At 33.9% G+C, this 15,854-nt stretch overlaps 1 protein-coding gene across 4 annotated transcripts in view; it reads left to right on the top strand.

The window, feature by feature from the left end:
• Atp2c1 (ATPase secretory pathway Ca2+ transporting 1) overlaps positions 1-15,854 on the top strand; it is a 133,718-nt gene that overhangs the window by 100,566 nt on the left and 17,298 nt on the right. For all 4 annotated transcript variants that reach the window (XM_027933925.3, XM_071615658.1, XM_027933926.2 and 1 more), the window contains 9 exons: positions 373-543; positions 1,835-1,932; positions 7,712-7,762; positions 9,341-9,507; positions 11,201-11,269; positions 12,131-12,247; positions 13,299-13,446; positions 13,961-14,056; positions 15,163-15,304. In XM_027933925.3, the coding sequence (XP_027789726.1) occupies positions 373-543; positions 1,835-1,932; positions 7,712-7,762; positions 9,341-9,507; positions 11,201-11,269; positions 12,131-12,247; positions 13,299-13,446; positions 13,961-14,056; positions 15,163-15,304 (1,059 nt within the window). The remainder of the gene's footprint in view (positions 1-372; positions 544-1,834; positions 1,933-7,711; positions 7,763-9,340; positions 9,508-11,200; positions 11,270-12,130; positions 12,248-13,298; positions 13,447-13,960; positions 14,057-15,162; positions 15,305-15,854) is intronic.

The following is a 15,854-nucleotide window of genomic DNA, read 5'->3' as shown; positions in this document are numbered from 1 at the left end:
AGTAGCCACCATCAAAGGTGTCTGTTTAAAACTGACTTTAAAGCTTGACAAACCCATATATTCTCTAAATAATGAATTGTATCTTCTAAAGAGGCAGTAGTTTCTATGGAAAGTAGTTGCATGTGGTTATCTGCAAAAACATTCTTCATTCTCCTTCATTTGCCTTCTCTGCTTAACAGTTCAGTAATTTATTTCTCTTAATTTTTGATAGCTTTTTAAAGAATCATTAAACTATAGTGTCTTGGTGTGTAAAATTTTTATTTTTAAAAATGATATATCTACAGATGACATTATAATCTTAAGTGAGTTATTGTCAATTAAATTCTAATGTTTATGTGTTTTCTTTTTTGGATTTTATTATTATTTCTTAAGTTCTTGCTTTGGCCTCTGGTCCTGAACTGGGACAGCTGACATTTCTTGGCTTGGTGGGAATCATCGACCCTCCTAGAACTGGTGTGAAAGAAGCTGTTACAACACTCATTGCCTCAGGAGTATCGATAAAAATGATTACTGGAGATTCACAGGAGACTGCAGTTGCAATTGGTATAACTAGGCTGCTTCATTTCATTTTTGATAGTTTTTCTTAAAATACTGTGGTGTATTAGATGTACAGTGTACATTAGATGTATGGTGTGTTTACATAATATTCAAATTTAAAGTTGACTTACTTTTTTGCTCTGACTTATATATATATATATAAAATTGTAGGCAAAAATTGATGATAGCTTGAAAAGTGATACATTATTGAACACATATAACTGAACCAGGTGTGGTGGCACACACCTGTAATACCAGCTATTTTGGAGGCAGAAAGAGGAAGATCACAAGTTGTGGCCAGCCTGAGCAAGTTGGCAAGACCCTTTTTCAGCATAAAATTTTATGAAGGGCTGGTGATGTAGCTTAGTGTAGAGTGCTTGCCCAATATGCTTGAAGCCTGGCTTGTTTAATCCCCAATGTTGTCCCCCCACTTAAAAAAAAAAAAGTGTGTGTGTGTGTCTGTGTGTGTGAGTGCACGCGTGTATATACATATAAAACTAAATTGTGAAATCACGTGTATTTTATTCACATACAGATATTTGATTATTTTTAACTTTGTAATCCAATTTGCTGGTAACAGTACCAGCTTATCCTAAGTATAATTTTCAAAGCAGGCTTATGCATAAGTAGGAAGAAACTAGCATGTATTTGTTTTCATTATGTATACATAAACACACACACACATAAATATATCAAATTTAAATGTTATTTAAGATTTTCTTAAGAAATGCAAGGGAAAAAAATGTAGTAATATGAAAGCTTAACTCCCCAGAGCCTATAAACTATAATACTGATAAATTTAACAATTTGCTAAATTCCATTAAAACTGATTTTTATTAATATTGTGGGGTAGGAGTTCCAAACTGTGTGTTATGTAAGAGATCACTAGAAACAGAATATTATTGGAAGAAAACTTTTCCACAGTTGTTTTCCTGTACATGTAATGGTTACCTCAAATACACTATTGTGCCTGATAATGCATTCTGATATTGGTTAGAATTCAGCTGCTGAGCAGAACCCTATTGTCCTAGTTCATTCTGAGGGTTTCCTAGCTTAGACAGTGAACATTTTTTTAATTCTTGTATGTAAGTAAAAATAAAATAGACACCTACCTCAGACTTACTGTATATTCAGATAGGATTTTCTCTCCAATAGTTTGTCTTGTTATTCCTTGATATAAGTGCATTTTACACTTAAAAAGAAAGGGTGAAAAATCATATTAAGTAAGCATAGTGTTGACTAATCCGTCAAACAGAAACAATTTGGTTAATTATGTATTTTTCTCTTTTAACTTTAGCGAGTCGTCTGGGATTGTATTCTAAAACTTCTCAGTCAGTCTCAGGAGAAGAAATTGATGCCATGGATGTCCAGCAGCTTTCACAAATTGTACCAAAGGTAGGCCTATCCTAAAGCCTTTTAGACTGAGAGGTCTTATTCTAAGTGTTAACCATTACCACTGTCTTAATGAAACTTTATTTATGGACAAGTGATACATGACCTACAAATTAGTTGGTTTGAATTCTGAGGAAAAAAATCTGATTGAAATAAATTTTATCATTGAATATTTATGACAATGTCATTATGAATATCATGTAAAATTATTAATTTGAGCAAGAACTGAATTCCTCCTGAGGAAAATACTATGGAAATTAACAGTGCTTGCATTTATAAATCAGAGGATGAAAAAAGATCATTACTTTGTATTTCTTACCCTTTTGCTTTTATTTTAGTATGACCTCGCCTGTGTCTCGCGCAGGTGATGGAAATGGGGTTCCCCTCAGTGAAATGGGCTGGCTGAGAAATAAAAGCTAGGAAAACTAGAAGGACGAGAAAACCACAGGACACAGAAAGTAGTTTCAAAAGTGGTGGGGGGTGAGGCGGTTGCACAGGACTGGCAAGGCCATCAGACTGATCGAGATTCTGTACTCTGGCAGAATTAGGGACTCCCCCCTTGCTTTATTTATATCAAGGGACATCAAAGGCAGGGATAAGGTTTCAAGGGCAGAGTCTTGCTTCATGGTGTCTTGCAGTCCTCAGTTTGATTGACATCTTGGCAGGTCACATTTATCTCAGGTGCTGTGTGGGATCTCTAATAGAGCTTCAGGGGGAAGTTCACCTGCATCAGACGATCAGTCCCTTTGGGGGTGCCAAGGGAGGTTCCCAATGCCAGATTTATCCCCTCATTAGGCTACTATGCTCAACATAATGCACATACCCACATACAGCCCACGGACAGCTCGTGACAGTATGTGTGAGAGAGAGAGAGAGAGAGAGAGAGAGAGTGTGTGTGTGTGTGTGTGTGTATTTTTATGTGGTGCTGAGGATGGAACCCAGTGCCTAACGTGTGTGAGGCAAGCACTCTGCCACTGAGCCACAACCCCAGTCCAGAGTATATTTTTTAAAAACAAAATCAAGGTATTTTACATACAGTAAAATTTGCCTTTTTACAAAATATGTGTTTCTGATCTTTATGATAAATGCATGCAGTCTTGTAACCATGACCACAGGCAGGCTGTACAATAGTTTCATCAACCCGCCCAATTCTCTTATGTCTTTCTGTAGTCAAGTGCTTCCCCTACTCCTAGCAATTGACAGTCACTAATTTGTTTCTTTTCGAGAATGTTCGAAAAATTGAATTATGATATGAGGCTTTGGAATCTGCTTCTTTCACATAGCATAGTACCTTTGAGATTTACTATGTTTGGAAATTTAAAATTATTAAAATATAATAATTTATTATTGTTGACTACAATAAAAAACAGTGAATTTTTTATTAGCAGGACTCTTCCCACACCCGCTTTTCTTCCCAATTTCATCTTGCATTCATGTGACTCTTATAACCAACATGCTTTTGAACTTCTACTTTTGCAGCTGATCAGATTGAATAGCTTTTCTTTTATTAATGTTACACATAAAACAGAACTTTTGTTATAAATCATCAGCTTGTTGAGTATTTCCCATATTCTGAAATCATCTTAGTTCCTCATTCAAATATTTTTCAGCTTTACCTTTTCATCATTCTCTGGAACATTTTCCAAACTTTTCAACATGCTATGTTCTTTTGACCTAGAGCTAATTAAAAAACAATGTGCAGATGGTTTTGCTTGATTATATATTAAGTATATCTGGAATTCTCAGTGTTTCTATTTGTGATTTCTTGGAGTATGTTCTATATTTTTCAGTGATAGAAGTTGTCATTCTCTCTGTTTTCAGATTTTGATATCAGTATTTTATATTTCTGCTGAACTATTAGCCAAGTCCCCATAGTATAATCCCAATTTGTGTATTGTAGTCACTATTATTCTCTTTTGCTAGACTGAGAAACAGACATAACAATCTAAACGATTATAAAAAAGGGAATTCATATATCTCCAAATTTAATCTAAGCTTGTGAGACAGTGCTGTATTTCAATTTCTAGTAATTTCTTGTGTGTTTTTATTTTGAATCGCAGGTCTTTTATTTAGTGTTTGTGTGTATCCATTGATTTTCAGTAGTTTATTCAACACGATTGACCTATTCATTCTAGGACTTACAGAACAAATGTTACTCTGGGTGGTTTTATGGCCACATGTAAAAAACTAGATGATCTTTCTACTTTGCATTGAGATATACTTTGTCTTCTAGTGGCTAGTCTTATTTTTTGATTCCATTAAAAGCTTTGAAATGTTGAAATCTTATAATCAACTAATAGTTGTAATGGATGCATGCCAAATAAATTTATTACTATATGAAATAAATATGGCTTGGTCCAACAACTGGTGGCTTGTCATTCTTGGTAACCCACAGTATCTATAAGGAAGTGATTTATAAGTTTAAAAAATTAATTATGGGGAACAAAGGCAAAATTTTGCTCTGTACAACCAGCATATTTAAAATTAGCGTATTTAAAATATTAAAATATTTTAATATTCTGTTTAGTCTGCAGCTTTTGTTAAAATCTTTTGTCACGTTTTAGTGCTGTGTGCTATACAATTAATTTCGGCAATAATTAAAACTTTCACTTAGAAGATTACTACTAGTATACTTAGAGTATACATGTAGCTTAGTCTTATACCAAGAAGTTTCTAGACAGATTTTTGAACCTTTTTTTATTTATTTACTTATTTTTGAGGTACTGGAAATTGTACCCAGGGCCTAGAACATGCTAGGCAAACTGTCTACTACTGAGCTACTTCCCTAGCTCTTTCCATCTATTTTTTTTTTTTTTTTAGTTGTAGATGGACACAATGCCTTTATTTTAATGTGGTGCTGAGGATTGAACCCAGTGCCTCACATGTGCTAGGCAAGCACTCTACCACTGAGCTACAACCCTAGCCCTCCATCTTTTTTATTTTGAGACAGGATCTTACTAAGTTGCCGAGGCTGGCCTTGAACTTGTGACCCTCCTGCCTTGGCCTCCTGAGTGGCTGGGAATATAGGCATATCCCACTCTACCCAACTGAATTTTATTTTCAAAGAAAGAATATTCTCCAAATATGGGTTATGAGGACCGATGAATAAACAGGAATGTGATGTTATAATTTAATGAATCTTTTTTATATTTTAGAAAATAATCTTTTGATTTTAGACTTTTATTGCCAAAGAGAAACTGTGAAGAGTTTTAAAGATGGTACTAAGATTTATTCTGTTGTTTATTCATTTATTTAATACTTATTTTTAGAACACATAATCTCTGCTTTTGTGGAGCTTAATAAATTCTAATATAAATGAAATTTTACACATATATGGGGGTAGTACTAAAGAGCACCATTATAAGCAGGCAAGAAAGGAATAGAGGTAGGAGAGGAAGTTGGAAATTTTAAGAGCATGACTGGGGAAAGCCTCACTGAGAGGGTACTGTTTGATGAAAGGGCAGCCCATGTAAGGTCTGAGGAAAGAATATTGCAGATAGAAGGAACAGGCCAGAGGCCTTGAAGTGAGTGTGCCAGGTACATGTGAGAAGCAATGAGGAGGCCAGTGTTATAGTTCAGGCCAGCAAAGATTAATGATGGAAGACGAATGGGATGAGCTGTGTATTTCATGCAAGACTTGCAGATAAGACCATCGTGGCCTTTGTACAGAGCAGGATGAGAAGTGATTGGAGGGAGCAAAGGAGATAGTTACCTGACTTTTGTTTTAACACTTTCACTGTAGTCATTATGTTAAGAACAAATACCAGGAAGAGAGAGCAGAAATAAGAAAATCAATTCAGAGGTATTGGCCCATCGAGTTGACAATGGATTTGGAGTAAGGTGGTTGAATTCTGGATACATTTGGCATGTGAGAAAAGGAGACGAATTAAGGACGCCTCCTCAAATTCAGAGCTTTAACAATTTCAAGGATGTAATTACCATTAACAGAGGATAGGAGGGAGCAAGATTTGTAGGAAATAACAGGTGTTCAATTTTGGATATGTTTGAAATGAGACATTCAAGAAGAAATGTGGAATAAATAGGTGGATTAGTTTTATCAGTCTGGATTTCAGAAGAGATGTCAAGGATGGAAATAAAATGCACATAGATAAAATTTGAAGCAGTAAGACTGGATGGGCTCCCTTATTGAGTAGGGGTTTCTTAGACCTCATCAAAAGGAAAGACTGAGAAATTAACTCCTTATGTGTTTCAACATTTAGACCAGAAAAGCCAGGAGTCTGTATAAGAGGAACAGCCAGAAAGGCAAGAGGAAGACCAAGTGTTTGGAAGCAGTGAGTGATCAGCTTTGTAAGGATGCTGCTGAGAGGTTAAGTTAGTTGAGAAATGACCATTGGTGTTAGCAATATGGTGTGGGTGAGTGGTCTTTGGTAGTCTTGAATGATGGTTTCAGTGCAGTGGTGGTGTGATGACCTGATTGAGATGGAATTAGGAGATAATGGTAGGTAACTTCCTAAGGAGTTTTGCTCCAGAAATTCTTCCTTCCTATGTCAGTTTTTCCTTCATTGCTGCATCTTTACCCTCAGTATCTAAGCTTATTGTTTTTCTTTTCATTGGAAAAAAAAGAAAAAGAAAAGAGAAATGTAGAGACAGCAGGAATAAATGGGAAAGGACAGGATGTGGGTCGTCCCCCCTTTTATAATGGAAGGGTTAATAACATGCTTGTATACTGATGAGAAAGATTCAGCAGTGAGGGGGGAAAATGGTCCTAAATAGGTAAGAAAGGACTGGTCCTAGAAGTAGATTCAGTTTATCTTTCATAAAACATGAGAAGGATAGTGCCTGGACAGATACTGGCTAGTGGGAATTGTGCAAATTTTCTTCTGACTTTGTTTTCTCTTAAGTAGGAAGTAAGGTTATCTGTTGAGCATAAGACTGTAGATTGGAGGAATGAAGAGAGAGAACTAATAGAACTAATCTTCTACGAGCTTATGGTATATTTTGTGGGTATTGGAATTACCATAACTTATAAATATTGAAGATAGCGACAGTGAGGCTGAAGTTAAGATCCTTGTGAAACAAGAGGTTGCGTGCTCAGGAACAGTGAATGCCTGCAGTTAGTTGGAAGTATAAACTTCTGTGACATTTAAAACTGCGGTGTTTGTGAAGGGAGAGTGAAGGACATGCACCCAGTCTAAGCTGCCCTGGTGGTAGTATTTGAGAGTGCTGTAAGGGATGGCAGTGTTGTGAAAAACCTAGGCTAAAGCAAAGTGGCAGAGTTGAGATACAGATCTTGTTGGTTGACTGACTTTGGGGCACAGTGAAAGGGTTTCAGGAAACTGGGAAAAGGGGTCAGAAAAGAAGGGATTAAATATATAGTTTGGAAAGAGAAAATCATAGAGCAGTTTTGGATGTATACTGGAGGAGGAGGATTATCCTAAATAAAAAAGAGCATGCAATGAAAGTAGCAAAGGTAAAGACTGTTTTAGTTGTACACTGGTGTATCATGAGCAAACAGAGAAGAATTTTTTTGTTTCCTTGTCTGCAACATTCTAAGAATAAGGCTATTTTCATTATTTAGACCTAGTGTTGTAAATTGAATGGCTTGTTTTGATTGTATGTTTTCCATGGTACCTTGTAAAGGTTGAAATGACTGTCAAATGAATGTCTTGACAAATATATGGCACATTAAGTTTGATCTCTGTGGCAGATTAAGCACAGCTTAAATTAATGAGTAAAAAAGTCACCATTAGTTGTAAATGCATGAGTTATTCTAATATCTTCTTAAAAGTGAAGATTTTTAATGTATCTTATATTTTATCAGGTTGCAGTATTTTACAGAGCTAGCCCAAGACACAAGATGAAAATTATCAAGGTAGGTGTCTAAAAATCAGATTGCTTAATTTCTCTATATAAAATGCTGCTACTTTGTTTTTTGTTATATTTGCATTACAAGGAGTATTGATAGAGCCTCAAAGTCAGAAGTATTGTAAAGCAAAACAGTCATCGCTTTCAAGAGCTTGATGTGGAAACACAAAGAATTTTACTGGGAAGATGTGGAAGAAAACTCTATGAAATATTTGCAAATACGGCCATCTTTACACAGTTAAATAGTGTAGCAGTATATTCTGACAGAGGTCCATAGCCAAATCATCCCAATGTGAGTGATGATAATTAGTTAAAAACTGAATAAATATAAGAAAAAAGCATTATAAGAGTGTGAACAGTATTTAAAATGCTATGGTTACTTAGATTAAACCATCAAATGTAGCCATGCATTGCTTAATAATAGGGCTATGTTCTAGAAATGTATTGTTAAAATGAATCCCCCCCACTGTTTGAATATCATGAGTATAATTAAACTTAGATGGTGTAGGCCAGAGCATGGCTTTTTTTTTTTTTTTTTGATACCATGGATTGAACCTAGGGTCACTTAACCACTGAGGCACATTCCAGCTCTTTTTTTTTGTATTTTATTTAGAGACAGGGTCTTGCTGATTTGCTTAGGGTCTCTCTAAGTTGCTGAGGCTGGCTTTGAACTTGCAATCTTTGTGTCTCAGCCTCCTGAGCTGCTGAGATTACAGGAGTGCACCACCCTGCCAGGCTCAGCATGTCCTCTTAATGCAGTCAAGAGATGTGTTAAACACAGGGGTGTGACACACCAAACTTGTTTTTTTTTTTTTTTTTAAGTAGTAGTATCCTCTAAAATAGTGATTGAAAGTATAGTAAATGTATAAACCAGTCATTTATTGTTATTATCAGGTATAGTGTTGTAAATTATATGCTGTATTTTTTTTATAACTGTCAGCACAGGTTTATATTAGCTTTACCATAAACATGAATAATGTGTTGTGCGACAATATTATGAGGACTTAGATGCTAATAGTCATTACAAGTTCTTCAGCTCCATCCACTATGGTATATGTGAATATTATGTAGCACATTTCTGTATATAAAAGTAACTGTCAGTATTCAATGGGCTTAATTTATTAATGATGATAGACAGCTATTGTATATAGTTTTTCAGTTTTAGCACTTTTGACATTTGGACTAGATAATTCTTGGTTGTGAGGGGCTGTCTTGTGTATTGTAGAATGTTTCACAGCATTCTCAGCTGCTACTGGCTAGGTGCTGGTGGCATCCCCCAAACCAAGACAATTAAAAATACCTTCAAATATTGTTAGATTTCCTTGAGGAGACAAAATTGTCTCTTGCTGAGAATCATATATAGTTCATCTACTTAGATATAGTTCTCACAAATGGAAATATTAATAACAACTTTTCCTAAGCTTTATTCTATTAAAAACTCCACATATTTAAGCTTATTGAAAAATGGATTGATTGGATTATTTCTGTAAAAGAATAGTTGAGAGTGCTTGTTTAGCCCATTATTGTATGGAAACAACTTTATCATCAGGATTCTTCCCTCCACCCTGTTCCTGTTCCTCTTTAGTCTCTACAGAAGAATGGGTCGGTTGTGGCCATGACAGGGGATGGAGTAAATGATGCAGTTGCTCTGAAGGCTGCAGATATTGGAGTTGCAATGGGCCAGACTGGGACAGATGTTTGCAAAGAGGCAGCCGATATGATCCTGGTGGATGATGATTTCCAAACCATAATGTAAGCTTCGTTTCAGTGAATGCATATAAGAGAATCTTCTTCTATCCTTTTCTACATCTTATCCACGATAATTCAACTGGAAAAGAATTAGTATTTAAACATTGACCAAGTTTCTAATTTCTAGACCAAATCATGTTTCTAGATAAATGTTTTCTGGCCTAATGTGTAGTTCTAGAGAAAATGATTGTATGGATTAAACAGACATAATAGATGGTTAGTCCTTATCTTTTAAGAAAGTGAGTGCCAGTGAAGTGTCACATTGTTCTGGGCACTAAAAACAATGGTACAATAGTGAACCTTCATTAGGGGCCTTTATTTTAGTTAAATTCAGGTTCTTAGAAATGTGCATATACATGACCTTACAGTAAGTATTAAAAATTATAAAATTCACACCCATACTTATTTCCTTATAACAGTAGTTGTTCATGTTGTTCTCATTTCATGACATAATTTGTTAAATTTGAATAGTTTTGTTTCATCCATAGTTTCCAATTGATTTAAGACTGCAGTTTAATACCCTGTGGAGTCAGTTTCACAGTGGTTAGGTGGAGATCATGTTAATCTCAACCTCTTAGATGACCAAAACTTGCTCATTGCAGTGTCAAATTACAAGTCCCTGTCCCAGGATGCTTTATTACCCAATAGTATCCTAAAGTGATGTACTTGAGAATGGGAGTTCAGAACTCAGAGCATTGCCAATCTCTTATAAAGATTTTTTTTTTTCCCTCTCTCCCTGCTTAGAGTTTTATATAAAAATCTGGGAAGAAAGGAGTTGTTTTTAAAAAAATACCTATTTTCCTGGATTGAGCCAAATGAAAGAATTTATGAGTTTTTGTAAATTAATGTTCTTTAATTCCTCTGTAGTGTGTAGCATATATACTTGTGTGTAGGAACAACAGATAGCTTAAATTCCATAATTCTTACATAGCTCATTGATGTTTAATTCCTGATATATATTAATAAGAAAAATGAGCTTAGAGACATAGAGATGATTATCATTTTAGTATTTTAAATGTATAGCATTATGTGTAGAGGCAGTTTATTATTTTAATGTTCAAATGTCTTTAATAAGATTTATTAAAATTAATAAGAAATATAATGAAGTCAGCTTAGATAGATCTCAGCATATTTGATTTTAGTTCATTGGTAAAATAAATGTTTCCATATTCTAATCTTAATTATGTGAAGAAAATATTAGACTTTTTGTCTTTTATTTATTTGTTTTTGGTAATAGAGATTGAACACAGGGGTATTTTACCACTGAGTTACATCTTCAGCCCTTTTTGTTTTGAGACGGGTCTTGCTAAATTGCTTAGGGCATCATTAAGTTGCTGAGACTGGTCTGGAACTTGGGATCCTCGACTCCCAAGTTGTTTGGATTGCAGGTGTGTGCCACCATGCCTGGCTTAATAATTTATTTTTTAAATTGATTCTTTTAAATTTAAAAATTGATATTTTTAAATTGATATTTTTTAAATTGTAGTAGGTATTGAAAATCATTTAGAGATGACTTAAAAGCATGCAAGAGAATATGTAAACATATGCAAATACTGTGAAATTTTATATAGGGAATGGGAATTTTTATATATTAGTTGGAAATTTATTCTCAAAATAGCTTCATAGTCTTTTAGTACAGATGTAGCTTTATTTTTATATGAAGTTTTTCATTTTATCTTTACTTTTAAAATTTCAGGTCTGCAATTGAAGAGGGTAAAGGAATTTATAACAACATAAAAAATTTTGTTAGATTTCAACTGAGCACGTAAGTTTGCAAGATATTTGTAACCATGGGTCTTCTAGATAAATTATAGGAAAGTAGAACATACCTAGAAACTTCTGTGTATTTCTGCAGGGTTTTTGAAAGTAAGTTTTCTAAAGAGAGAATTAACTATACAGAAATGGCATGCTAAGTGGACTCTAAATATGATAATTAAATGTTTCTGTCATCATCAAAATATTTTGTTAACCCATTTTATCTGCAGTTTCCACATTTGTGGATTCAAGTATGTATAGAAAATATTTGGAAAAAAAATTGTGTACTGAAAATCTATAGACTTTCCTCTTTGTTTTTATATTGGAAATAATACAGTACAACAAAAATTTATATAGCATTACATTGTAGTAGGTATTGAAAATCATCTAGAGATGACTTAAAGCATGCAAGAGAATATGTAAACCTATATGCAAATACTGTGAAATTTTATATAGGGAATGGGAATTTGGTATTTCAGGGATTTCTAGAAACAACCCTCCATGGATACTGAGGAATTTGTGTTTAATAACTTCTGAAATATAAGGAGTGGAATGGGCCATATCTCAGTGTTTCTTCTTAGGGTTTTTTTTTTTCAAAAAATAGTAGTGGTTTTCTGTAGCCAAAAAGAAAACAGTTGAATATTGGTGAAACTGTTACATAGATTTTAAAAATTTCCCCTCTTTGCTGTTGTTAAACATATTTTTCTAAATAATGTTAGATTTTAAAAGTTGACATGAATGAAGCATAGGTTACTTCTTTTAAAATTACAGTAGTAACATAAGCTTTTTGAATGGTAGAAAATAAATATTACCACAAATTCAATAGGAAATTTACTCTGCTGACAGATTAAATGACTCTCTTTTTCAACAGGAGTATAGCAGCATTAACTTTAATCTCATTGGCTACATTAATGAACTTTCCTAATCCTCTCAATGCAATGCAGATTTTGTGGATCAATATTATTATGGATGGACCCCCAGCTCAGAGGTAAGGTTTTTCGTGCGTGAACTAGAAAGATATGGAAATTGTGATGCCCCGATGTAAAATTTTATTATGAATAATGTTGGAAATTTGCAATAGCATATAAATTGTGTGATATGTGCATATTATTTATTCTCTTTGAACGTTTATTCATGCAGTATGGATCTGAAGCTTTATGCTATGTCACACATATACTTTGGTTGAAAACATATCAGAGAATAGATGCAGTCCCTGTCCTGTAGTAAGCTTTTTTATTGCTAAGAATGGAATGGAATGGAAAAACGTCTGAGTTCGGCATCATTACCTAGGTTCTGTGTCAATACTAGAAACTTGGAAAGTATTGAAGAATTTGAGTATCTATTTTATTTTATAATAATGGGGTAGTGGAGTGATACGTATCATTAGCCATTGCAATCTATCATCCTAGTCAAAACTCCATTTATGAAAGATATTGCAAAGCTCTCTTGGTAGGTCATACATTTGAAATAAATAAATTTACATGTAAATAAAATTGTGCAGTTTTTTGAAAGCCGATTGTCATTTGTCTATCAAACTATACCAGATATGTAAGTGTAAAAGAGGAGAGAAATAGTGATAAAATCAATGATTGAGTTTTGTTTTGTTTTTGAGAGGGGGTTGTTATGTTGATCTTGCTATCCATAAACGCTTGGGCTCAAGGAATCCTCACGTCAGGCCCGCCTTACATGGGACTATAGGTGTTTACTGGTACAACTAGCAGTGGTTATTTTGTCTAGATAATAATTTTTTATTTTTCTTTTTTAAAAAATATTTATTTATTTTTAGTTGTTGTTGGGTACAATACCTTTATTTATTCATTTTTATGTGGTGCTAAAAATCGAACCCAGGGCCTCACACATGGTAGGTGAGTGCTGTATCGCTGACCCACAATCCCAGCCCCTAAGTTTTTCTTAAGATTCAACATTTTGTTTTTGTCAGAAGGCATTTAGATTTCTGTATAATTAAATTTAGTTAGTTTTAAAAGTACAAATTGAGGCCTTAACACTTAAAGTAATTCATTTTTCTGTTTGCTTTTAAGTCTTGGAGTAGAACCAGTGGATAAAGATGTCATTCGTAAACCTCCTCGCAACTGGAAGGACAGCATTTTGACTAAAAATTTGATACTTAAAATACTTGTTTCATCAGTAATTATTGTTTGTGGGACTTTATTTGTCTTCTGGCGTGAGGTATATTCACTGGATAAGTAGCTATATTATGCATTTTGTATGATAGGATTCTTAGTTATTTTGGTGTGTTATGTAGAAAGCTGGTGAGTTAAGAGACCTTTTTGAAAAAGTATGACAAAAGCATTTTAAGATTTGATTTCATTCTCTGGCTTAATAAAATTGTTGGCTTAGGACTTGAAATCATTTAAATTTGCAGAGCCATATGACACAATAAAAGTTAATACATGTAAATTTGAGCAGTAAAAAATATGAGCCTTTGATAGCTACTTTATTGTAATTAAATAATAAATGTTTTAATACTCAATATATAGTTCATGAAAAGATTTTTTTTTTTTACTTTTAATTATCTAGACTATAATTGTTCACTGGCTATTGGAAATTTAAGTAACTTGGATGTTTCACATCTTAGACTAAAGCTACTTATCATAATGGAAGGAAAATATTAACGTTTTGAAAGCATATATGGTCATTTGATTTAGCATTGAGAGTCATTTTGTTTTTTTCCTCTTGACAGCTGCGAGACAATGTTATCACACCTCGAGACACAACAATGACGTTCACATGCTTTGTGTTTTTTGACATGTTTAATGCACTAAGTTCCAGATCTCAGGTATGCGTCATTGATCTTAGCTGATTGGCCCAACTGAGTAGAGCTTCTTTTCTTACTGAGTGAGGCAAGGAGTATGGGCTTTTAGCTTTGCTTGGTTTTGTAGCCATAGATTACAGCCCCAGATACAGCCTTCTTACTAACTTGTGCCATTGGTGAACAATAAGGTTGAAGCATTTGGGGAACTAAGCCTTACCTTTAACTCAAAGATCAAAGCAAATCACAGATGTGTGTCTTTCTTCCTTTCTCTTATAAGTTGTAGCTATAGATAGATTCAGGTTAACATTATCTCAACATAGGACAAACCTCATAGACTCTGCTAAAATGATATGTCTCATATATGCAGTAAGGACAAGAACAATTTGATTGCCTCACTCTGTCAGTGAGTCTAAGTTTAGCATATTTAATTTTGCTTTCCTTTACAAGTCTTACAGTAGGTGTGATTGCTGCTTTTTGGTCTTAAAGTGTTTTAATAGAATATAATAGGTTAGAACCTTGAGGATACTTTTTTAGAGCATATTGTTCTTGAGAACTAGTTCTATTTGAGGCATTGACTATTTGTTTTAACTTAAAGCACTTTATATATTCTTAACTGTAACTGTTACTATTTGCCATACTAGAACTTTGTAAGAATGGTGGATTATCACTAATTTTGAGACTGTTATGAATAAGCCTTAGTATTTGTGTTTTTGTTTTATGAAAGACAGTTTTACTTTTTCTATATATACATTACTAGGTCCATTCTTCAAGATTTTACATTATCTTCTGCAGTGAATGGATAGGAAAGACTTAGCAAAATATAAATTTTATTAGTGCTTTGGGATGCTGAAGTAAGTTTCCTTTCTTTTTATGGTCTCATTTATATAGTCTCACTCTTTTTAAGCAAGCCCTTTTTTGATAAATAAAAGTTTGCTTTAAAATTCACCTTTCTTCTCCCTGAATTATTCCAAAGTAATAGATAGAATTAAAAGATTTTTTTTGGTATTGGTAATATATAATTCAGAGGTAATAAATGATACTAATTATTAAAAATTGAAATTAAGTATGAAAATAAACAAATTATTTATATGAACAAAGAGTAATAATTGAACTCTCTGCTTTTCCAACAGACCAAATCTGTGTTTGAGATTGGACTCTGCAGTAATAAAATGTTTTGTTATGCAGTTCTTGGATCCATTATGGGACAATTACTAGTTATTTACTTCCCTCCACTTCAGAAGGTTTTTCAGACGGAGAGCCTGAGTATACTGGGTAAAAGATGTTATCTTTATATATTTTAGGTGAATTATATTTTACAATGTTTGTGCTAATAATTCTTTTAAGATAGTGAAATGTGAAAGATAACTTGACATGACCTGGAAAAAAGGAGTGCTTCTTTTTTCATTTGGGGAAGTTCAGGGGAGTTATTCTCCTAACTCTAGGCATAAATTTGCATTTTTTCCTTTTAATTTGTGGTAATGCAGATTAAACCCAGGGCTTTGAGCATTGCAGGCAAAAACTCTTACCATTGAGCTACATCCTTAGGCCTTATTTTATTTCGAGATAGAATCTTGCTTAGTTTCCCAGGCTAGCCTTGAACTTGTGATTCTTTTGCCTAAGCCTCCTGAGTCGCTGGGATTACAGGTGTGCACCACTGTGTCTGACCTGTTTTTTTCTTTTTTACAGATTATTAATTGTTATAAAATCATATTTAATGATTCAGAAATACAGCAAACTGAAACATATTATAAAGTAGTTAGCCAGGCACTGTGGTGTACTCCTATAATCCCAGCGGCTCTGGAGGCTTAGGCAGGAGGATCAC

Source organism: Marmota flaviventris, chromosome 8 (assembly GCF_047511675.1).
Source record: "Marmota flaviventris isolate mMarFla1 chromosome 8, mMarFla1.hap1, whole genome shotgun sequence".
Taxonomy (NCBI): domain Eukaryota; kingdom Metazoa; phylum Chordata; class Mammalia; order Rodentia; family Sciuridae; genus Marmota; species Marmota flaviventris.
Note: the sequence above shows the minus strand (reverse complement) of the source record. Positions and strands in the feature narration are given on the sequence as shown.